This window comes from Melanotaenia boesemani, chromosome 21 (genome assembly GCF_017639745.1).
Source record: "Melanotaenia boesemani isolate fMelBoe1 chromosome 21, fMelBoe1.pri, whole genome shotgun sequence".
Classification (NCBI taxonomy): Eukaryota; Metazoa; Chordata; class Actinopteri; order Atheriniformes; family Melanotaeniidae; genus Melanotaenia; species Melanotaenia boesemani.
In genome coordinates this window covers 27526769-27552378 of record NC_055702.1, presented here as the reverse complement: position 1 = coordinate 27552378, position 25610 = coordinate 27526769, and the positions used below count along the sequence as shown (strand labels likewise).

The 25610-nt window shown below is 41.2% G+C and overlaps 1 protein-coding gene across 1 annotated transcript in view; it reads right to left on the bottom strand.

The window, feature by feature from the left end:
• The window catches only part of ca10a (carbonic anhydrase Xa), a 329872-nt gene that overhangs the window by 172392 nt on the left and 131870 nt on the right, over positions 1-25610 (bottom strand). The window contains exon 3 of the mRNA XM_041973118.1: positions 4017-4159. Within this exon, the coding sequence (XP_041829052.1) occupies positions 4017-4159 (143 nt within the window). The remainder of the gene's footprint in view (positions 1-4016; positions 4160-25610) is intronic.

Here is a 25610-nt window from a genome sequence, read left to right as displayed (position 1 = left end):
CGTGGAGTAATGTGAGAACACACATTACTCCTGCTGTGATGTGTGCATGTGAACATTTTCTCCACTTTTCCCCAAAATTCATGATTCATGTGTGGAAGTGACTAATGATATTCTCATCTTCTAAAGCTTAACACGGAAAATCTGACAGTATAGGACGAGGATTTCAGCTCTGTCATGATCCCTGAGCATGATGCAACACCTTGCTTCAGAACCTCTCAGTGGACAAAACAAAATTCTCAAATGGGTGTAGATGCAGATTTGTGTCCCTCAGCTACATCCATCTTTGGAAGAAAACAAATAACAACAGCATAAGCATTGCTGGCCTGGAGACACAGGAACACACAGTGTTATGACATCCAACACCTGCTATCAAACAGGAAATTAAAACCATGTACGGAAGGCGCTCCAGCGGCTGCCTGGCCGGCTGCTTCTTCAGACGGATAACAGATCTGTCGGCAGCTCAGCTGGGAAAACTTCTTCCCTCCAGAGTGAAAGTACAGCTAACAGTCTGTTGTTCTGCCCAACAAACCTTTAATTAGCCAGACTCAGGGCCACACAGACCTGTCTGCTTGTCAGGTTCCCTCATCTACTTGATGAGAACGGTAGGAAGATGTTTTCATGAGCAAGACGAAGAAAAAATCTCATCACAAAAGTAATTGGAGCGTCACTCATTTACCAACTGGCACTGATCACATTGTTAACGATCCCTGAAAAACACCAAGAACCAGGCCCAGAGCACCAAACGTGAGGAAAACCACTCGTTTCTTAGTTGGAAAGCAAAACAGAAAGCATGACAATGGCCTTTTAATCTTTAAGTGTGCAGCAAATTCTTCATGAGAGGAGGCCAAAAATCACAATTTTTCTACCTCCCAGGCTCCAAAGTGATTAAATTCATTAAAATCTCTTCAAGTAATTGGAGCTCATCTATGGCAGAGTAAATATTCAAGTAATAGTGCCTTTTTAATAACTATGATTCCTTCAATCCATCGCACATAGCCTTGCACGTCTCCCTGTCGTTAATTAAAATTTCTCTTTGGAGGTCAATTAAATTTCCTTTAACTGTTCATTAGCCATAATACAGAGCAGCAGAAAAATCTATTAAAAGAGGTGTTCATCTTCCTTCAGCTGTGTTCATCCATGTGTTGTGTGTTGTAAGACGAGACGAAGGGGTTGGGGAGGTTTAATCTTTCCTTTTGCCTCCCTCCAGGGCAGAAAGTGGGCTTAAGCTCTCTTCGTGTTGAGGTGGCGAGCTGAGCCACAGCGGAAGCTCTTTACCGGTCTCCGTAGCGTGTTTGGCCAAGGCTGACTGGCTGCCAAACAGCCAGAGACAGAGCGGAGATGAATCAGCACTGACAAGGTGAAGCCAGCTTCGTGTTCAGCGGCTGACAGCTCAGGTGCTCAGAGAGACGGAGACACAACAGATTACATTTAGGCCACTGCAGGGGAGATGGGGAAGGGGAAGGAGGAGAGAGTCCAAAATGGATTTTAGGCTCTGGAAACTTGGCCTCAGTCATCAAAATACAGAGCAGATAACAGAGCTCCAAATTATGTGTGGAGAAATTATGGATCAGTTGAGACTGTCCTTCCATAAAAAATGACCTAATAAGCCATTCAGAGCTGCAGCTTATTACAAGCCACACTAATATTTTATAAGCGACCTCCAACGGTCCTTTGAATCATTTTCAAAGTGGTTTGAAACATAACTCTGGTCACTGTGTCCCATAAAAAGCATTAACTTAATTCTAACAACTGTGTCTGATAGCAGTGTTACGTGACTGATTATTCTATACTTTTTACTGAGGTTATGATGTTCATTGACATCGTGGATACACTCAGTTACAATGTACACTCTGAGACTGTTCTTCCTTATAAAACAGCCCCATAAATCAGTTATTTAAGCAGCCTGTAAACCCATAGTTATATTTGTGACACCACCTTCCACTGGTGGGGGTAATTATAGAGAGAAGAAATAAGGAAGCTAACCAGTGGAGGTAAAATGTTGCAGGGTGGTCAGGTTAGGAAAACAAACCAAACTCTGAATATAGTTAACCCATGTGTTTTTAAGAATAACCATTATAATAAAGGGCTAATACATTAGCACAAATATCAGTTCTGTTAAGTTCTCTGAAAAAATATCTCCACTTCTCTGTGCTCCTATTGATGAGAGAATATTAAGAAAAGCAAACTGTGTAAAATAGCATTTCAGTGCTGCTTGTATTCATGCAACATCATGTGGTCAACCCCACCATTAAAGACTGGTTCATGTGGGGCAAATCTGTTGTTAATTAGTGGAAAATACCTTGTGATTGGGCCATTTTTAATTGTTTTAATCATTTAAATAATAAGACTGGGTTCTTTAAAGGGTCTTAAAAAAAGAGAAAATCAAGTACTTTATTTAAAGATGTAAAGAAAAGTGACTTATAATCCTGGGTCTGAACCGGTCAGATCATGTCAGAGTTTGCAGGGACCACTTGGTTAAATGGTTGTAAATGACTTTACTTCAGCTGGTTTGGGTCCTTTGCTTTCATCCATCTAGACACCAAGCAGTTCTAGACTTCCAAGATTTTCCATGTTTTCTTCTGCTTGACCATGTGGAAGCTGGTCTGGAGCAGCACATGCTTCCAGATATCTGAGAACTGGTATTTCTCCCATTTAAAGTAAAAATTTTCTCTCTCTCTCTCTCTCTCTCTCTCTCTCTCTCTCTCTCTCTCACACACACACACACACACACACACACACACACACACACACACACACAAGGCAGCTGACACTAGCAGCAACTTCCTATATAAATCATTTTTCTTTGCATTTGCAGCCCAGAAACACCCCCCCCCCCCCCCCCCCCCCCCCCCCGCCCCCCCCGCCCCAGTCGCAGTTCTATAAAGAGGAATCTAACAGCTATTTGGATCCTACAATATTGCACACTGGGACAAATCATCAAATGTTCTTGTTTTAGTGGTAAGAATAGCTTCAAGGTGTGGGATATCTGCCAATGCTGAGATTTTATCTTAAACAGAAGAGTTCTGTCTCATCTCCCTCTGCTCCCATGTTTTGCTCTAGGATTGATCTTTATAATAAAATTGTGCCATTGTGAATAATTTCCTCAATCTGAGAGCACTGCGGGGAAGCTGCAGCTCTCAAAGTGAAGAAGCAGACTGTTCAATTTAATTTTCTTTTCAAGGAGACGTCATGCCAGTGAAGCACCATGTAAGCTGACTACTATGATCACAGGTCGCCTGACTGATTCTATTCTCCTCTCTGAAAGCAGATCCCTAAAAACTTTTCTTACAGTTTCAGCTCCGTAATGAGAGTCTGCAGGATAAAATCCTGATCAAAGAGCCGCCCAATAACTTCACATGGGTCTATTTTGAGGTCTGTAAATCAGTAACAGCGCACCATGGTGGTTATCGGCCATGTGTCCTATACGCTTCATCACTGCCCGAGGCTAACCCTGTTCTCATTGCTGGAATATAAACAGCAACCACTCATAGCATTAATCTTGCCATGCAAGTGTGAATTTTTGAAGGCAGCCCATCTGTGTAGGCTTCCCAATTAGCTGCTGTCATATGGCACATGATGGAACAGTTTCCCATCCATAGTGCACCACTGTACAGGAAGAAATAATAAACAATATGTTCTACTAATCTGCTGTTAGGCTGCAGGATTTTATCTGCAGAGCCCCCGGGATAAAGCTGAAGCCTTTCTTGAACCAGAACACAAGCGCAGTGCATCCTTAAATAGCTGAATTATGCTGTACTTTATCTGCAGGAGAATGTTTGCCAGACAAATAGCTCACATTGTCTGCCAGCACAAACGGCAGTCAAGAGCACTGATCAGGGACACAGCTTATCAGACCACGCTAGCTCTGAAACAACAACCAAAACAACAGCACCGACGCCACAGCAGTAAAACGTCTTAGAGGAAAGAAAATAACAAAGATAGAACGTGGTCACCACAGACCGCATCCATCAAGCAGACAGCAGAGATAGCGAGCGTGTTTGCATTCATGTGTTTACCTTGCGTCCGCCTGTGTTCAGCTTTATGGGCGTGAGGAAAGGGTCAAAGATCATGTGGCTGGTCTCGATGTTGACTGGCGACTGCCTCTTCCCGACCGAGCACAGGTTCCAGGCCGAGTTCACCAGTCCCCAGAATGACGGCACTGCAACACAAAGAAACACAAGGGTGCATCAGGAGGGTCTGCAGCGGTCAGATGGGAGAGGTCACACAGTGATTGGTAACTCTTTCTTTTGGGAACACTCACACCTGGAGAATTATGATTAGCTAACCTCAGTTTATCTCACACAGGTTTGATGGTTTGTAGCAATACTGTATGCTAATTGTTCATTAACTAAAAGTGCAATTACAAAATAATAAGATAAATAATAACCTGATTCTTAATCAGTGGCCATAGTCAAGCATTGTGTAGGTTCATGTAAAGTCATTTCCAGAGCATCAAACAATGCTGTTTGTCAAAGCTGTCGGCATTTCGGAGGTAAACAAAGTTCACACTGATTTGTGATCCTGAGAGTAAACAGTCACATGTCCTTCCAAAGCATTTACTTATAGAGACCCATGGGAGACAGCCTGAAAATAACTCAGAGATTGTGACCATTTACTGGTTTAAATCAGCTGCCTCATCATCTCTACTAATTGATAACATTTATGATGTCAGCAAGGTCAGAGTGCAACCTATTAAACAGAAAAAAATATGTTCTAAACTCATGTTCTCATCATTCTCCATCCAGACGCTACAACAGCAGGAATGAGGAATGGGATAAGTAATAAAGAAGCTCAGTGGACCAAACTAATCCACAGTGACTTTTAGCAATTTGTTGAAAATGTCCACCTGATTTGAAGACTCAGTACAGAGGTGAGAGAAGTAGAATCAGCCTATAATCAGCTAACACACACATCCAGTGTAAGACTGAAATGACAGGATGGCTCAGTGATAGGATGTCAGCACTGTGGGAGTGAAACGTGTCTCAGCCAGCAATTCTCTTATGTAAAACTTGGCCACCGGGACAGAGAATTCAATTCCTTCTTGAGGAGAGAAGCAAAGCCTTATCAACGTCAAGTCTTGCAAGAGGCAGCATTTAGCTGCAGTATCTGCTTTGGCCCAGAGCTGCATTTCCCATTTAGGAACGCAGTATAACACAGAGATGACTCACTGGAATTGTGCTATGCAAATTCCAACGAGATTTACAACAAAAGCAGAGATAATTTGAAAATATGCAAATTGACAATGAATCAGAGGGAAGCAGACACGACATGGCGAGAATTCAAAGCTTCAAGGTTCAAGCAAGTCAAGTCTTACCAGACTGCGAGCTACAGTGTTTGTTTGCTGTGCTTGTAGACATTCTCTGCAGAGAAAACACTACATCACATTTCCGATAGAAGAGTGGAGTCAGGTGCCGGTGCATTTATTACTCCTTCTACCACCGATATGCTCTTAGAGGGTATATGTGCAGGCTTCATGGAGTTTTTGCACAGTAGATGAACATCAGCAACTCAGCACAGAACCAGACAATATGTCAAATGACAGTGACCAATGTGGGTGGCTGCAGTGAAAATTTACACAAAATAATGAACCCCACTTTTCAGCTACCTTCTCTTACAGAAGTTCAGTATTCTATAACCTGATCTACTGCCCCAAAAATATGTACTGTACATTAGTGATATGCTTCTTTCTAATCGAATTCTCCATGACAAACCAAGTGTTAAACTAAAGACCCGCTCAGCACAGTTCAGCGAGGAAGGTGAATTAGTTAGGAAGGTTGTAATAAATCAGAATAATCACTGACTTGAGCTGTAGGGATACATTAAAAATGAATATGAATTCCACCGTCATCATTGACAAAAGTTTGTGTCAAATATTGTTGTGATATTGGTAACACAGATGTTTTACAATCCATTTAAACATGGGGTGACAAGCTGGAACAGCCAGCAGGCTCGCTCATTAGCACAGAACCTTTAGTGCCTGGTAAAGGTTTGCCTGAAGTGTATTTATTATTTATCAAAACTAAAGCAGTTTCTACACAATTAAATAGCTGTCTCACTTACCATTTGGTTTCTGTGTAATTGCTGTCAAGGTTTGTTTACATTTTCTTCAAAACATACTTGCTGTCGAAACATATTTGCTGTTGCAGAGCAGCAATTTTGAAGAAAATGGGGTTGTGAGACAGTCTTATAATTAAACAGCCATTTAATGGCCAGAGTGCCACCACCGTTATGTTTCAGATGACTTTGAAATAACCAACCAGTCTTTCACCATGTGGCGACAGCAGCTACAGGCAGAAGACAGGGCTTATTATAGGCACACTTATTACAGGACAAGGAGTCACAAGAAAAAGTTTTATGCTGCTTAAGGTGTGCTTGTGTGCTCAAATGTCACTCTCAGTACATGGTGAGAAGTGGTACTAAACAAGACCGAAATTCTGGATTACCACCAAGTACTTATACCGTGGACAAACAAACGGCTTTCTTTATTATCCCAGCAGTGAACTGTGATGTGAGCAGTGGCCTAGCCATGGACCTGGAGATGGACAGGATCTTACCAATGTTGGTATGATGTTTCATGATGATCACAGAAGCCAAGAACCGCTGTGTCTGACTAGATCCTATGCAGTGCAAGTCTCTGGTAAATCTGGTGGGTTCTGTAAGATGTTTTAGCAGCAGAAACTATCCATAAAAACAAAAATAAAGCAGGCAAGCAGGCATGAACCATCTGTCTAAGAATTGCTGCAACAAACTGCAGAAACTAGATGAAAAGCAAAATCAAGGACAGAGAAATTCGACAGAGTCTGACATGCAAAGAAAATACAGTACAGATGAACAGTACTGGAGGTGATCCGTAAACTAACGCTGTAGTTATCAGGGGAAATGTGGTGTCATCCAGCTCTTAGGATCAGAGAGATGAAGAAGAAAAACAAAAACACCATAAACCACCATTAAAGCCCATTTAATGCACCCCTATGTACATAAATAGTTACGTCCATTTCAAGCTAGTTGCCGTCCTCATACCTCATACCTGATTTGTGTTGCCATAGCTGTTAAGTCAGTTCTTCCACTAGTGGGCAGTACTGAGTTCAGAGTTCACTGGCGAGCTGACATCAGTTTCAGACACCGTTTGGCAGCGGTAATGCATCGCTATAAAGTTGTTTCCAACCTCCCAACACGCCCTAAATACAGGCTTTATTCAAAAGCTTGTGCAATTTCTACAGATGCTGTCGTCTTCATTTTTCTTCTTCTCTGGTTTGTTTCTTTCGCTGTTATATGTCAGCTATTCTGCTCAGCAATACCATCGCGATTTCCAGTGGTATTGCTCCATCTTCTGTGTCAAGTGATGAATAGCTAAGCTCTGTGAAACGGACCAAATTACGTGTGTTACCCATGCAGTAGATGGACGAAACTGTCTGTCTGCATATCCGTCTTCTGCATTGAGAATAAATGGGCCTTTAGACCCTTTAACCAACCAGATTTAAAGGTCTAATATATGGATTCAGACAACCTCTAAGGACTGGGATATACTTGCTGTTAGCAACAAGTCCACTTACCATGGCTGCCATGCATTCCTAGCGTTTGTTTGAAGGCTGCTCGCGTTGACGCGAGGTAACAGATTGTGTGTGCTGGTTGCAACAGGGACTTTAATGCTCATGCAAACAGAAACATGAACATGAGGTCATGGTGGTGGATAGTTATGAAGAGAAGCCTGTTGGACCGTGTCTGCAACTATGGCATCTTTATGATTCTTCCTCCATTTTCCTCCAAGAATAAAAGAATCGAAAAATAGATATAAATCTCATGAAAACAACTTAACAGAAAATACAAGAGCTAGTAAAAATTACATTATATAAATATGTTAACTGAGAATAAGATTGATATAAAAGGTGTATGGGACATATTAAACAAGCTTAGAAAAGGTAGCACAAAGAAAATGATGAAGCCAAAACATTTTACTGATAACTATAGTGATAATTATGATATGAATAAGATAGTTAACAGAATGTTTAATGTTGGTATTGATATGGCGTTGGTTAAGAGAGTTGTTGATGGCAAAGGCAATACTTACATCTGGAATTTATCCTTCCAAACCAGCTCATTTCCACAAAAAATGAACATAGCAAAAGTAATTCCATTATTCATGCAAGGTAATAAACATCTGCATACAAACTACAGACTACTCCTCCCACAATTCTCAAAAATCCTGGAAAAGCCTTTTGACAACAGATTATGAAACGTCCTAAATATGAAATGAACCAAAGTCAGTTTGGATTTAGAGCAAAAAGTACATCACTTTTTAAGATGAATAAATGCATAAGATCAGGGAAAACATGCAGGTGGTATATTCATAGACTTTAAGAAAGCTTTCGATACAATAAATCATTCAATACTCGTTAAGAAGCTGCAGCTGTGTGGCATCAGGGGGTATACAAGAATTATACGTTGATGCTTGAATCATTTTGTGACTGCTGAGTTAAACATCTATTATGATATTACTGTTACAAACTCATGGTGGTTTGATGCCAAAAATAACATGAAATGTCTGGTTACATCAGCTAGTGGTTTTTGTGAGGTTCTTAATGTTTCTTGTTACCAGCTCCTTCACAATGTGACAATGGATACGGACATCCGTTCAGTCCTACGGCCACTAGCTTTACATCATATCTTTTTCTAGCCCTGGCACTGAGGGGATCGATGTAACTGGATCATATTCTACCAATACCTGATGGAGAAAACTTAAAACTATGAGAACAGGATGCACACTTCAACGCGGATGCTGGATGACTGCCTATAGGGCCAAACCAGTACAGTTTCGTTCATGATGTCCTTGCGTACAAACCGATGAAGAAACCATAACCGGCCTTAAATTAGAGTCATTTTAGAAGCTATTACCAAGGAAAACCAGACCAATGTGGAATTTGGTTCCATCTGGTTTTTAACCATAGAACATGATTTGTTCGGAGGAAGAAGTTAACCTTCTGGATACAGTACTGCTGCACACCATAATAGCCCTCATGCCACAAGGCAGAATACATGGGCGGGGATTACAAGGCACTTACAATACACCTCTGTGTCTTCCCGGTGAACAATTGCTGCTTTGTCAAGATTTAAAATGTCATATACTGAACCTTGAACCTGGACACAGCTTTGGGATTATTGAGGCACACTTAAAGCAAATGAGCACAGGGTGCTTTGGGAAATGAACGATTTAAAGTTTGCAAACATTTCTATAAAGTGGTTTATGGAGTTTATTAATGAGGAAAAAGCACATTTTAATTAATTTAGAATCAGATCAACAAGCTTCTTAAATCTATTTTTTTCTAATCCAACCTCATTGACATTTGCTTTGCCCCTGAAAAAAAATTATTCTTTATCCATTTCCCTTTTTTCTCAGTCAGTGCTGCATGGACATGTTAGGTTGATGCCTATAGGGTCATTGGAATTTCCTTTTATACAATATGCACTGCAACAATTTTGCAAGAGCATGTTTTCTCCAAGTTAAACTCTGGCATCACATTCTGTAGGCAGCAGTAAACAGTTTTGGTAGTAATCTTCAAGCCATCTATAGGATAGATTCCTTAAAATGGTCCATATGGTTTACCAGCAAATGCCATAAATGCAGCATTAATATGCAATGAATATGCCACTAATGTGTTATGATATTAGTACATCATATCAAAGCCACCTCACAAGCAACCTCAGCATTCCTGCCAGCAATATACAATCCCTATCTATTTATTGGAGACAAATACAGCGAGGCAGAATGGAAAAACATTAAAGATGGTTTGAGTCATCATTTGTTAAAGGCAGTAATAAATTAAGGAGTGACATTATTCATCAGGAAGCGTGGCTGAAAGCAGAGAGAGAGGCCTCTTCTAATGCAGAATCCTTCATGAAAATGACAGGAAATCCATGTGCAGAATGGGAATTGGAGTGTGAGCGGATCGATCCATTAAGCCCGGGCTCCCTGTCGTAAATGTACACATAATTATTAGCCGTTGATAGATTCCTGAATGCAACTATGGCGGCAAGAGGCATCACTCACTGCTGTAAGAGGCACAAGCTGCTCTGTCAATAATCTACACAGACCCTCCTATAGGAAACTAAAACCCATATATTTCACTTAGAGCTGCTTGCAAGTGTTGGAGCCACTTCCATTTCTTATTGGCAGGCAGTAAAAGTGGACATGGATATATGGTGTGGCCTTTAGCAGATGTCGCACCAAGTAGATGCATAATGGGGATGTGAAAAGGGCAATTGGGAAGCCTTTAATTCATGGCTGGCCTTCATATTTATTCTCCTCCTTTTTTAAAATAATTTGAATTTCATAGATTAGAATACAGTTTGTGCACATCAAAGGTCCTGAGACCTCTACTGCTCTCCACCAGTAGAGGATAATTTGGTTTATTGATGGATAATGGATTGTAAACCCATTTTAAGAAAAGTCTCCTGAGAAATAGCTGGCTAACCTTTTGGTTCTGGTTTTGGCTTTGACCTGTAAGCTCATCCATTACCCACTGATGTGCAAGTTTCTGTTAAGTACTAACGATTTGTAGTTTAATGGGCTAAGACACACAGACACTGGTGTAGCCAGACAATTACATCAAAGTGAAACAAACTCAATGTTACTTCCAAATAATGAAGAAAATGTAATGAAATCAGTTTCCTCTGTGATGGAATAAATATAAACATAAATACTGCACTGTATAAACACACCTATCAGACATTTTCTGCTTATATGGTAAACGTTAATGAAAGTGTGTTTGCTGATATGAAATACAATATGCAAAATCTCCATTTGTTATACTTAGTTACTTATTTCCCAAAATGGCAGAGGTCTCCACCATGGATCGGCCGACAGGGAGTCGGGGGACATGCCCAACACTGATCCTAGAGTGAAATGTTTACATTTATTTGCATCAGCAGAACTTTTCCCACATGCTCAGAAGTGCTGACAAGAGGAGGGAAAATTCATCTGCAACATATAGAGCTTTTTATTCCTCTTTTTTCAAATAGTGGTTGAATCTTTTTCCTGCTTTCCTGACATCTTATGAAGAAATGAAGGGATGTGGTATTATGTGAAAAAGTGAGTCTCTGCATAACCATGGAAAAATCCATGAACATGATTTTACTTTCAAAAGTCATCATATTTTAAAACGAGTGTTTTTCCCATGAAAATCCCGCCTGAGAGCTGCTAGAGTAAAAACTGCACTATGGGTGGAGGTGAGTGAGGCCATGTTTGCAGACTAATTATGCAGCTGCCTCGTCTCGGTCTAAGCTGCACACCGGGTCATCCCTGTGGGCTTATTAGAGTTCAGGGTTGTGGTGAAGGTGGGATCCGAGGTCTGAGGAAACACACGCCGGACAATTAAACCCTACATTAATTACTTCCACAGCCAAGGATCTCATTGATAGCCACAGAGTCATGAAGCCAAAGCCACCGGGAGAACTCTGGTACCAAAACTATTCCTTATGGACACACACAGACACACCCACATGGGACGTCAGTTAAATCCAAATTGGGAAAGAGTGTCTTTAAGACAAATCTGCAAGTAGAAAAATTAAAGGCAGTCTCCTGCTTCCAAATGACACTTAAATGAGATGAGTGCTTGCATTTATATGCATAAACACACAAACATAGTGCAGCAGCCGATGCTGGATGCTGCAGAGGTGCAGTATGCTTTTCATTAACCAGAGCCAAGCAAAGAGATAGTCTTAATGAAATGTCTTTATTCTGTCAAATGGATATGGATGAAAAGTTAGAGTAATAGTCTTTGGGAAACAGCAGGGAATTGGAAAAATGCAAAGTACACACATACACACTCCCATTTACCCACACCCCCATTGTCAGCCTCTCCCATAGACCCAGACGCACCCTGTACATCAATTCCTTAGAGGCACATCAAAAAAAAAAAAAAAAAAAGTATAAAAGCGCCTTCCTTTTGTAACTGCTGACGCAAAGCTGGGTTGCAAATTTGACCGCAGTGGGAGAGACAGAGTGCAGGAGGAGACCCAACAGCTTGGGGATAAATGCTTACTTAAGCAGGTATGGAAACTAACATCTTAATGATAATGAATGTCTAAGAACAGCATTAAAGGAGCTGTCACATGCTGTAGCTCTCAGTTTAAAACACTGCTGCGGCGCTGTGGGTTCCATTTTGTTTAGACTCTGTGTGTGTGTGTGGGGGGGGGGGGGGGTCATTTTCCTGTATGTGTGAGCAGAAGGAGATATGCTTCATATTACGGATCTGGAAAAGAACCAGGTGCAGAACATTTATTTAAAATGTCTTGTTTTTTGTGTGTGTGTGTTTTTTTACACAAAGATGAAAGTATGAGAATTAGTGTAGAACAGTTTGCAGCTGCTTTCTGGGAAAATAAAAAGCAGCTCTGTGAACAACCACTGTACTCTCTAACTGTTGGGGAAAATATTTGAGCTGAGAGTGACTTCAGGTTAGCAAACATGGCTTCAAAGCAGAAAGAAGTTTCATCTCTTTTTTCTTCTTGTTTCTTTTACGCTTATAAAACCTGGAAACATTATAAGTATTTTATAAACCAAATGGAAATCAAAGATGCAGCAGCTCTGAAAGGACCCCCTGCTCTGTTTCCTCGCATCGCCAGCATTTCGGGAAGACAAATGTCATTTGAACAAACTGAAAAGTTACCAGGAAGTTCCATCTACACCTACACAAGAGATTCACAGTAAAAGAGAAGCAAATCATTTTTATTTGCTCAGAAGCTTGTGTGCAGTTTATGGTTGAGAGGAAAAACAAGGGGAATGGATGATATTACCACGTTCTTCTCTAACCCTAAACCTATCACGGACAGTTCTGTAGGTGTTTCAACGAGTTGAATATGTTGGGAAAAATCCCCCAGAAGTCATTCAGTGCTGATTGTGCAGGTTTAACTAGGGACCACAAGGATAAGTGTATCATGTCATTTCAATGGGTAATGATTCTGTATCACAAATTCTGATACAATACAATCTGGATTTGATTAAATTCGATGAGATGACATTACATGCTGATGGGAACAATGAAAATCTCCAACTCAAACCAGAGTGGATCGCAGTCTAGTGTGAAATAACTGGGATAAGGAAGCACCTCCAAATCCAGGACTTTCCTATGCCAGAAAAAGGTGCAATGTGGAATAAATGGAAAGGTGGAGGAGAGCAAGTGCAAGTAGTGAGGCATCAGCAGTGTTGCAGACTCTGCATCGGTCTGTCCTGATGAAGAAGGAACTGAAATGACAGGCGAAACTCTCGACTTATGGGTCAATCTCTACTACTCTCACCTGTGAGTAGTGGCCAAAAGAACAAGGTCATAAATACAAGCAGCTCAAATGAGTTTCCTCTGCAGGGTGACCGGGCTCTACAACTGGGGCATGTCCTATTGGGAGGAGGTCCAGGGGAAGAGCCAGGACATGCTGGAGCGGGGGTCACGTTAACTGAACATTTTCAGTCCTTGGCCAGTTTTTTAAAATGGTGACAGAAAAATCACGAGTCATTTTGACAGCTTGCAGTTAACACCCCTGACCACTTGGTAGTGAGTGAGCTTATTAATTAGCTATTGTCTCTCTTGATGCATGACCTCGTTGGGTTCACTGGGACAACTGACCACAGACTGGTGCAGCTGAACCACTGGTGCAGAAGGAGCGCACACTGTAGGATTTCCTCCTGCTGAAGCGAGTGCTTGCAGGATCAGGAAACCCGTCGTTCTTGCCGACAATTTCAAAACTTTAGCTGAAGTGACGCTTGCAGAGCGCTGCTTCACCCTCCAGAACATCTGGCTTGGTGCATTGGGGCCTTAAAGGCTGCAGCATTTTATTTGTTGCATTTTCAAACCTCTTCTTGTGCATGTGGTTGAAATAAAACTTGAACAGTAAGACTGTACTTATTTTTTTGTGTATTACATGAATAATTAACACACACAGATACTATTTAAAAGCATTCAGTAATTCTGATTTGGTCAAGAATGAAACGTTTTAATTCAAGGCCAGTATTATTCAGTTTAATTAGAGTTTAATGAGTCAAGCTTCACTGTGCAAACTTTATAATAATGGTTATATTTATTAGAGAAGTCTGCGGGCACATGCAGAGCCTCTGTTTTTACAGTTCCAGTCTGCATCTGCACCATCGTGTACACATCAGAGATGTTTCCCAGTCAGATGTGCAGAGGGATCAGAGCCTCAGACAGCCCCTGCTGACAGCGTCTGACTGGATTTTCTGTGCACACACTTCTTTCTTAATTAAAAGTATGAGTACACGAGTTACCTTTGTGACAAGCTAAAGTGCTGCATATCACATTCTATGTGCCAGCTTTGACATCAGCCTTGGTTACATTAATTCTATTTTACCAGCAAGACAGAGAGTGTGTCTAAAACCGTGCACTTACATGAGTGCACTGGAAGGTAGTGTGTAGTGCGCACTAAGCACTGCCTTCTGTAGTGACACTATCGTGGGTAAGTCCTGATCCAGATTGAGCACTAACGTTTTACACTTTCCGGTAGTGACGTACCAGCTTAGCAGCGCCGCTCCGTTTATATTTTTTTTCTTCCAAAATCCAAAATCACATTAACATACGTGTTTGCATGTCATCATACTTTTATGCTATTAAATCCTTTTAAAAGGCCTCATTAGTGAAACAAAGAACCGTGGCCTCCACTGTATTAATCTATCTCAGTAGATAACAATAGAAACCATCAGCACACGTTCATGTGTCTTTGCATGTCTCCCCCATACCTGTTAGTATAAAGTGTCATTTAAAACACTAAAAAACAGCTTTTAAATAAGCAAAGATATCTTAACTGAATTAAAGTACTTTACATTATACATTTGTTTTTATTGGTGTTTACACTGATACGTTCACGTCTGCAACAGAAAACTGATTTTACTAGAAACCATCATTTAAAATATGAAACGCAGTAATGAAGACGCTAAAACAGGGATGCAGAAAACATTTTATTTAAACTTTTTATTAAAACATTTCTCTCTTGCCGCCTCCTCTTCTCCACAGCAGCGTCCAAGCCCGCAGGTGGTAAATGCCTCAGTGCCACTGCTGGCTCGGTAGTTTGATGCCACAGTGACCTACGGTGAACACAGAATGGCAGTTTATATAAAAGCAAACATTATTATATATATGTACTTTATGGGTACTTTGCAGACGCTTATCTAAAGTGATGTACAACCAGCTACGGCTTTGTCAGCGGTACCATGGAAACGGACCGGTTCTCTAACCAGCGGTGTTTCCTAATCAGTTTTCAGATTAAGGACCATTTCGTTTACGCCAGAGACCCCGCAGTGCTTAATCTGGAGGTTCAACCATCATGAATAAACATACGGAACCTATAGCATTAATCATTTTTAACACTTATAGCCCATCTACATCCGCGTAATCGGCTTTAAAACTGCTAACATTTACGTGGCTAACTCTACTGCAGCCTCCAACAAATGATCAGATCCATAACTGTCATCAGGGATAGAAGAGATAAGAAGCATGCTGCAGTTTATATTAGAATTTTGATCAAATAACTTCATACTTACAGTATAAAAATACCCTCCGCATGCTTCGGTACCGCTGAGTCGGTGGCTGCCAGCTCTCGAAAAACTGGTTGAAAGTCCCTCCCCTTCCGCTACGTCAGCAAGATGGCGTCCGTTTAGTGCGTGTAGTGTCCATCGTTTCGCACTAGATTTTTGGCCGAGTTTAGGGCAGCATCCGGGTACTTTCAGTGCACTGAGTTTTTACTGAAATTTCTGTGTCAGCGCACTAAGCACTTAAATGCAGTGTTCGAAGTATAGAAGTGTGCGGTTTGGGACACATCCAGACCCGTCGCCAGACCTTTGTCTTGAGTGGGGCATATCAAATGCATGGGGGGGGCAAAATTATTACTATACATAATCCTTTATCTGCGCAGCACTGATGCAAGTTAAAAATAGCCAACAGCACATCCAGCAAAAACCCACACCAGTCTTCATATTTTAAAGTAAAATATTACGTAAAGAAATATCCAAAAAACATATTTAACACCAGAAGCATCTCAGGTTGAGTAAACACTGAGGCGGGCGCGTTTCAAAACAGACGGATACATTTTCTGTACACGCACAGACGCACACACAGACTTTCAACCTACTTTCAGTGGAGGCAGCGCTGTCATCTCTCCAGTCAGTACAGCGGGAGGCGGCGTTTCTCTTTGCTGAACCTTCTCATCAGTGCATCCTTCCACTCAGACTTGAATCTGTGCGTGAGGTCCTTTTCAAAAGCGAGCTGAATAAGTTGGGCCTTGCGTTTCTGGAGCATGCTGCGTCGATGCTCAGAGAACACGCTTTTTAGAGTGGAAAAAGAGTTTTCACATTCTGCTGTCGATGCTCCTAAGGTTAGAGCCAGGTTGTATGCTCTGACAACACTCGGCATTGCTTGGAGTCCACAGTTGAATGTACTTAGGATCTTGGCTATTGTCCATTTTCCATCTTTAGGAGGAACCGGAGTATAGGTCATCTTCTTCGTCAGAAACTCACGAGCCTCCTCTCTCACACATCACATTGCGCGGTAACTTGCACGGCAACGTTGACGTAGGCTACGTCATGTAGCTAATAGTCTACGTGCAGCAGTAATAGCTCCCATAAGAGAAAACTACACTTGTTTGTTTATATTTTAAATGTCTTAGTGATGAAGATTGCAACATTAGTGGTTAAAATTATAATAATGATAGTAAAAAATTAGAGATTGTTTTTAGAGATCTGGCCAGGGCCTCCAGCAGGGGGCGGGCACAAGCACTAACTAAGGGGGGCCGGGCCCTCTATGGCCCGCCCATAACGACGGGTCTGGACACATCCAGAGTCTGTCTGTGTTGTGTTTACTGCAGCACAACTAAATAAATCCTTACACAAAGTAACCAAATAACTTGGACTTTTGTGGTTTCTACAGCCCTAAGAGTCCAAAAACCACCAAGCTAGTTTAGTGGTTAGCTAGCAGGAACTATTAAAGCAGACTGGAATTAAATAAAGCTCAACAAAAGTAGTCAGTGTGAATGTTTCTTACGGAACTGAGCTCCAATTAATTATCAGGTCTAATGGAAAAGTAAACTTACTCCTAAGAGGTGTTGACAGACTACCACAGATCATCAATTACCTCTTCTTATCTGCTGTAGCATCAGCATGAATAAAACTGCCAATGTATGAATAGGGCCCCTTTCAGATGACGAGTCCATAAGAATAGCATAGCATAAAACTAGCATAACTAGCATAAAAACATGGACACGGACAGAAATCTTTTAAAAAAACTTAATTTGATTATTATTATTATTATTTTACCCTGCTGCAAAAAACATGGGACTAAATTATCATAAATATTGGCCATGTGCTCATTTTGGTAACCTTTGGAAGTTATACCACAAAATCCTGGAACAAGTTTTCAGTTAAAACCTTTCCTTTTAGGATGGATGCTCTTTATTTAGGTAACACTCCAGGGAGGAGAAATTCCAAAGATAGCCTTAGGTAAATAACATCATAAACTGTCAGTCACCCCTCAACTTCCCTCAACTGGAGAGTGGACACACACTGAAAGAGAGAAGTTGACATATTCACTTACATTGTACCCAGAAAACATTGCCAGTATTTGGATTTTATTAAACCACAAAAGGAAAGGACACAATTTTTTTCTTTTTTTTTTTTTTTTGTTCTTCCCCCTCGTGGAGGTAGGGAAAGGAAATTAAATATGCATGTATCCTGCTTTGGTGCACATTCATCGTTTAAGGTCCACATCTCAAGACGTAGTGAACTGCAACATATTTTCATGCTTGATGACCTGCTGCAGAGGTTTTTATGCTTTTCTATTACAGTTTTGCTCAAATTGCTTTCAAATTAATAATTTTAATGCACCAATTAGGCACATTATGCTAATGTTCTCTTCTTTTGCTTCTAATTTTTCAGCACTGCTTGATCTTTGCTATATAAGCCATAAGAAAATTGTGTTGAACCACTTTGCATCTGTTACAGCTAAATGCTTAGAAAAATTACATTTACAGCTCTTGAAATTGGGTCTAAGAGTTGATGTGTAGTGTGAGCACCTGAAGGCAACTTGATCCCTATGTGTGTGTGTGTGTGTGTGTGTGTGTGTGTGTGTGTGTGTGTGTGTGTGTGTGTGTGTGTGTAGGTGTGTTTGTGTGTGTGTGTGTGTAGGTGTGTTTGTGTGAGAGTGTGTGTAGGTGTGTGTGAGTGTGTGTTTGTGTGTGTGTGTAGGTGTGTTTGTGTGTGTGTGTAGGTGTGTTTGTGTGAGAGTGTGTGTAGGTGTGTGTGAGTGTGTGTTTGGGTGCTATCAGGGAAATGGTCAGTGACAGTGGGTCTTGTTTGTGCTTGTCCTGTGATGCTGGAGCTAATCCTGCTGGCCCAGCACAGTGCGAGGGCCTCATTAGCAGTGCCCAGTCAACAGAACAATAAACATGCCAGTCAAGCTAACTCCTCTTGTCAAGTTGTTAATGGTGTGGGATATACAAGCTGGCGGCTAGCAGAGGCTTTTGCTCTTGGGGGCGGAATAAATATCAAGTCCCTCGAGGTGGGTTGAGCTGAAACTGGAGGAGTGGGAATGGATGAGGAAGTGGAGCACTGCTCAAGAGAGTGAGGAAAAATGGGAATTATTCTTCATCTCGAGGGGGAGAGTGGGCAGCAACTATGTGGGGTATGGAAAGAGTGTCCTGAAAGATCAGGGAGAGGCTGTTTCATCAGGTTTCCTTGTATGTGAATGAAAGCGAGTCCTCCAGGACAGATGGGGGCACCAAAATGTCTCAATGGTTAAAAGACCATGTTAAAGCTAAACGCCTCGAACTAGGACTTTATTAAACAATGTTTTTATCATGTCACTGCAAGTTTCATCAAAAGTTTATTATTGTTTTCATCAACAAAAACCCAACAATAACTGAATAATAACTGATGAAAGAGGACAAAATGATGAGCAAATGTACTGACGAAAATATTCAACAGAGACGAGATCCAGTAAGACCTGCTCTGTGCACACATATGATCTACTGAACCTAATGCAAAAACATAGCAGGGGGGTCCCTGCTATGTATGACAGATGGAGACATTTAACATTTATTGTAAAGCATGACAAGATGCTTTCTAAACTGTAGAGTTTGAAAACATGATGCCGGCCATCCTGAAATCCATGCAAAGGTTAGCATGCTGAAGCTAACGTTACAGTACAGAGCTACAGGTGCTTTGTAAGCTTTGCAGCAGAAGGGGAACTCAAAAACTTTCCTCATAATGCTTTGCAGAGAATTATGCTTTATATGATGGTCTGTTATGACCACTATATTATTTAAATGACTAAAACTCACATGATTGAGACGACTAAGTTCTGACTCTGGCTAAATGACAATTTAGTCATCAGACTTTCACTAAAATAAAGTCATAATTTGTCGTTTAAATTAACTTGTGTGTGTTTTTTCTTTGGGGGTACAATGATAAGCGGCACCCTATGATAAACAGTGAAACTGGAATCCGTTGCAAAATACAGGTTGTCGTGCAATTTGCCTATATGTAGTGCTGATGCCACTACAACAATAACAACATGAATTAATAATATTAATAATAATAATAATAATAATAATAATAATAATAATAATAAATCTACAGTGTCTGGGCAGTGAAGTAAGAGAATGCTTCACAACTGAGGTGCTTCACTTCACTTTCAAAATGCTGGTTGGGGAGTAAAGCTGTAGCAGGTCAGAGATGTAAGGAGAAGCTTGGCCATGCAAATGTATTGTAAAATTCACTGGTAACCAATAAAAGAAGCTAAACCAGGTGTGATTTTGTCCAGCTGGTGTGTTCTAGCTAAAAGTCTTGCGGCAGTCAAGCTCTTTCATTAAAACTATTACAACTTAACCTTAGATGTAAGGGGTTATAATATAGAAGAATTGTGAATATAGAAGAAACAGATTCTTAGGGATTGTTCACAGAGAAGCTCCAAGGACATTGGCGAGTCAAAAATGATCAGCAATGGCTGAACTGAGCAGCGAGGGGCGTTGGTGTGTGAGCTGCAACTGAAGGTCGTCCTGCAGATGTTTTGTGGAAAAATTGAGAAAAGTTGAGAAAACTACTGGTCATATACTTTCATACTGAACTTAAAATTTTAGAAAACTTCCACATGTCAAATAATAAAACACAATATTGAGGGAAAAAATGGAAAGCAAGATAAAAAGGAAAGGATTTCATAGATCTTTTTTTCGTGGGGCTGAAAATTGCTTGTCGTGGTTGTGTTAGTTTACTGTAGCTAGCAAAGGGACTGACCTGTCTGCCGCACCGACTGAGAAGCCCTATAATCAGTCATTGTTCTGACTTGGAAAGATTCAAATATAACTGATCAAAATGGTCATTTCAGTCAAACACAACTCCCAACATGAATTCCAGGTTATTTCCTCTGGTGGGCGATGTGAACAACAAAGGAAGAAACTCCCTCATCAATCTTCCTGGCAGCTATAAGGTTTTCCTAATGTTCTCATTCTGGTCTATCAGACCGCGTGTTCCTGCTTCTCCTGCCATCATGCTGTTTGAATGCAAATCCTGGTTCACATTCAAAGATGCTGCCACCCGGAAGAGCCACATCAATCCTGCAGGGTAGACATCATCAGTGATGTAGGATTAATGATGTTAGAGTAAATAATAAAATCACTCTGAATGAGTGGAGAGGTCAGGGCTCCATCCTGAGCCAAGAAAGCCGTCTTCCAGCCAGATGATAAGGAAGCATGCAGAACATCCATTATGTGGACGTTTAAATGCAAAACTATAAATGTTTCCCAGGTGAGTGAGATTTTATTGGTTAGAAACTGCTACAGTTGACTGAGTACAAATCAGACACATCAGTGATTATCAGTCATATACGGGCGCATGTTCCTGGTACGTTTTCCATCAAATGTGCTTTTAAATTCAAATGGAAGGTGATATAATAGTCACATGTCCAGTCCCGTTGCAGGGGTTTATAATTTCTGCATCTGGATGTGTGAAATTCTTGTTCATCAATGGAAACGAACCATGCTCTAGACGAAGGTGGGCATGCCTTCAGCTGGATCTGGGCCTGAAAATGTTCCATCCTCATCACTTTACTGTCAGCGGGGACCCCGCTGCTATGATTAGAGCATCTGCACTCCTCAGATCAGAGCACTGTTTTTTCTTTAATGACCAGAAGGTTTATTTATTGTCCCCTGATGGGTTCGTTTTATTTTCTTTTGTTATATTCAATCATTTTTGTAATAATAAATTGAATAGTGCACTGAGGGATTTTCGGAGGTTTTGACATGTACATATCTATGCTGCTGATCATGTCGGCAAGCGGTAGCAGATATGAGGTGACTAGGACTTGCTACCGTAGGAATGGTGGGGCTGCAAGAGGGCGCCACAGAGAAAATAGCTGCAGGATTTGTCTATAGATGCTTTTATTCTTTATATTTCGACATCACTGCGTCAGAGTGCTGCAGAGTACCTGGGTCTACGTAAAACTGAATCAGACACGTTCTAATTAGATCTCTTATGTATCTCTGAACAGTCCCAGAACAGTTAACAAAACAAGAAAACTGAATTTCATTTTTGCTGATTTCTCAGGAAACACATGCAATATTTAACATTGACATCTTCCATGAAATAAACTGACAGCACTAACAAAAAATGAATGCAGCCAAGCACAGCAGATTTGTAGTACATTAGCAACTTGTCCTAATCTTTGTTCTAATAGTCTTATCCCTCACTGGCAGAGCTCCACAGAGGGTGTCAGTCATGTGCTGTGTTAATTAATGGTACATCTTCCGGGGCAGACTTGAGACTTTATTTGGAGGCCCAACCCCTGACTGACAGACAACCTGTGACTCATAGCCAACATACATTTCTTTCTCTCTGCAGAGCTTTGCAGTCACAAACTCAGCCCCTGTGGAGAGGAAAGGGAAAGGTGGAAAACAGCTGCGGTAGTAATTAGTTAAGGTAAAAGACCCAGGGCCCTGCCAATCTGCCCCGGGGGTAATCTGTGTTTTGCAGATAGCTTTGCTGCTAAATCATCTGTATTAAAACAGGTGGACGTCTTGTCAGGAAAGCAAACATATTGGCTTAAATGTTTAATGATCCTTTTTTGTATGAAGGGAGTTGGTGATTGTGGCAGTTGCACAGCAGAAACAAGTGAACAAGCTTGCAGCATGTAGCAGAAATGACAAAGCGCTGGCTTTTCTTCCAATTTGCCACAGCTTTATGTCTCCATTTCAATCACAGCGGGGGTACTCCACAATCCATGTCATTACATTTGACTGTGGTCTCCCCCACCACGAGGCGGGTATGTCCAGGCAAGCATGTTCGTGGGTTTATATGTACTGTAGCTTCAAATCCCTGCAAGAATGAGCAGAGGTAATCTCTGCCGTGCTCTCTAGGGTCTGCTCTCAGTTCAAACAACACTTGGAGAGACTGGAGTCTGTCTGGATGAAGGAGGAACATGATTAAAACTTGCAGAGGTTCCAATACTCCAGGGGTCAAGATGAAGAATCACTTGGAGAAAATAAATGAGAAAAGCCAGGAGTAGGGGCAGAATTGGTAAGTGGGAGGTCTAAATATGACTTTGCATCAGCTGACAACAGAATCCAGGATTTTGTGTTTTTAGATCAATGTCATAGCTTTTCTCAGTGTAAAGGATAAAAGGTTCAGTAAAGTTATACACAGAGAGAATACATGTTTGCTGAGGGTTCGATCCCGGGCCAACAAATCTATTTCTCTTCATGTCCCCTCCAATCTCACTCACAAGTTTAGCTTTCAGAAAAGAAGAAGAAAAAAGACCTTTTCACCCAAAAAGAGAGAATTACCAGTGCTAATCTCCTGGCTAAGTGCCTGATAAGGTCCACTAATAGAAATCATTGTGTCCTCTTTCATGTCCCCACAAAAGGGGACTTCAATGCAGGCAGACAATGAGAGTCCATCCTGTGTGCTGCTGCTTCTTCTCAGGCTCATTTCAGAGGGGAAATATTAATAATGGCTCTTCTTTGACTCCGTCTGCCTCTGTGTGGGTTGTTTTAAGCATAATGGCAGCCGAGTGACAGCATCAACGCTGCTCTTCCAACCCACACCCACTCACACATACACACTGTCCCTGCTAATGAAGCCATGGAAAGTATTAGAGCTGAAAGCCTGGGCTGCTCTCCCACTGGTGACATGAAAGTGTCACACACCCACTTACAGAACTGTGGGTGAGCTCGACCTACAGCTAATAATAATGTGATTTGTCTGCGATCACAGCAAGGGTTTTCTTTTTTGTTTCTAAAAGGCTGGTCAGAGGTCAGCAGCGGCTGTTGGACCTATAAGGGATCCTACGGTTTGCTCTACTGTTCAGTTCCTACTGTAGGATTCTTTTTTACTTTATTTAAAGAGCCACAGAGTATAATGAGGATAAGTTACACTTAATGAACATGATCCGTCAGTTTGAGTTTGTCATGTTTCTGGATGCTCACACTAAAATGCCTACTTGTCCACCTCAACACAAACTTATGGATGAAAAATGCTGCTGTTTTCATTATATACTGACGTTTAAAGGTTTTATTTTAAAACAGAGAGGAAAAATAGATTAATAATGATTTCCCTCTTTCATCTTACCAGCAGCATTGTACAGTTCAAAGTTTTTGTCCTAAAATGGCTTGAAGAAGCCTTGTATTAACCTTGTCCAGAGGTGGCATCAGCAGTTCTTGGCTTGGAGGTATCTGGTGGAAATGTAGGAAGTAGTCAGAGCAGTCAGTATTAAAGATCTCTATTGGATTTAATGGACACTATGTGGTTTGAACCAAAGACCAAAAGAACTATCCAGGTTTTTATCAGCGACAAGTCCAGAATCCAGATGATGGTTTGCGGTTGTATCATTCCAAACATATGCTGCCTTCATGACCACATCTTCTCCAGGGATGTCCATGTGTTTTTCTTTTTTTCAAAAAGACAATGCAAAGCAGTTTTATGTAATTTACAGGTACTTGATGGGCCTGCTTGCAGTCCGGACTGGTTTCTAGTTGGAGAATTTTGAGAGGATCTGTGACAGTGGCAGGCTACAGCTCCTCAGCACAGCTGGCCTGGGGCCCTTCGCTGAGTCTCATTCCCTGCTCCCTCTGACCGCTTTCCAGTTGAGCTACTGTCAAATAAAGGCCACGAGAGCTCAAAACCAGTGCTTACTTGACTTCCTGTTGTCTTTCTAGCATCGTCTTTTATATTCAAAGTCACTTAAATTCCTTTTCTTCTCCATTCTGATACTCACTTAAAACTTCAGGAAGCTGTCTTGACCATGTTTCCATGACTAAATGTATTAAGCTGCTGCCATGTGATTGGTTGATTGTATATTAATGAACCAGCTGAACAGGTGGAGCTGATAAAGCAAGTGTAGCTGTAGCATACAGTATTTGTGTTTCATTTCTGTTGCAATAAATGTGGCAGAGTTACAGTTTTTGTAAGAGTAACCTGCTCTCTCTGGCTACAATAGATTTCCAGCTAATCATTGCCTTGTGTTTCCCAGCACACACTCGCCCAGCCTTCACCATTCATTTGTGTCTTATCTCTGGATGAAACATTTTGTCTCTAATGTTTCCCGACAGGCTTTGGGAGCTCTGAGTACACTAATGTACACTCCCATTATTCAAAGGTACCTCAACAAAGAAATATGAATAGAGGTGGGAGAGTGTGTTATATCATGTCACATCATCCATGATGTGTTGGAGGCCTTCTCTAAAGGCAGTGTGGGAGTGGGAGGAATGGAGACTCTGCTCATTTATCTGGTCACCATAGTTGACTCTGTGTTGAAACAAGCAAGAGAGGGGTTTCACTGTCTTCCTCTTTCAAATATTGAAGAGCTCATAGTCAAGAAGGGGGGCAGTGATGCTAAGTGTCAGATGAAGCACCAACAACCACCACAACCAGTTACTTCTCTTAATCTTTCCCTTTTTAGCTGAAGGGTTGGTAAACTTTAATAAGTGCATATGTCCGCTGTTTCCTGCATCGCTCATCTGTCATAATACAAAAAGCTGCTCCACATGATTGCGAATCACATCCAGAAAGTCACACAGCCTCAAGGAGACAAACAGATAATGAACGTCTTCATGCATCGTCTTTAATGCTGTTTGACAATGTTTTTGCAGCATGAAGGTCATTTAAGCTGCAGGGTCCGCACGCTCAGTGACAGGTGTGAACAAGATGCATGTTTACATGACAGCACATACCCTCTCTTGCCCGTTATTACCATCTCAGGATGTGGATGAGAGATATGAAGTGTAGCTGAGGGTGCAGGGTCAGAATCTAATAGCTGCACATGCACACCTGTTAGGCAGAGATGGAGGAAAGATGTAAAGTGAAAATAAAAGGAGAGAAGAGTCCGTTCTGAGTTTGATGGAGAGATAATATTAAATGTGCAGATATGACTTAGCAATAACTGGCTGACAGACATCTAATAAGTGTCTGTACACAATCAGAAATGTTTGGGTTTTTAGGTTAAATTTTGGGAACTGAGATCTTGCCCCAGAGTTCCAAGGAAAAATTAAAGATTTTTACTTGCTTTTTGAAGACCTTCATGTGTGTAGAGATAAATACTCTCTCCAAATCTCATTTATGTTCATACAAAACTGTT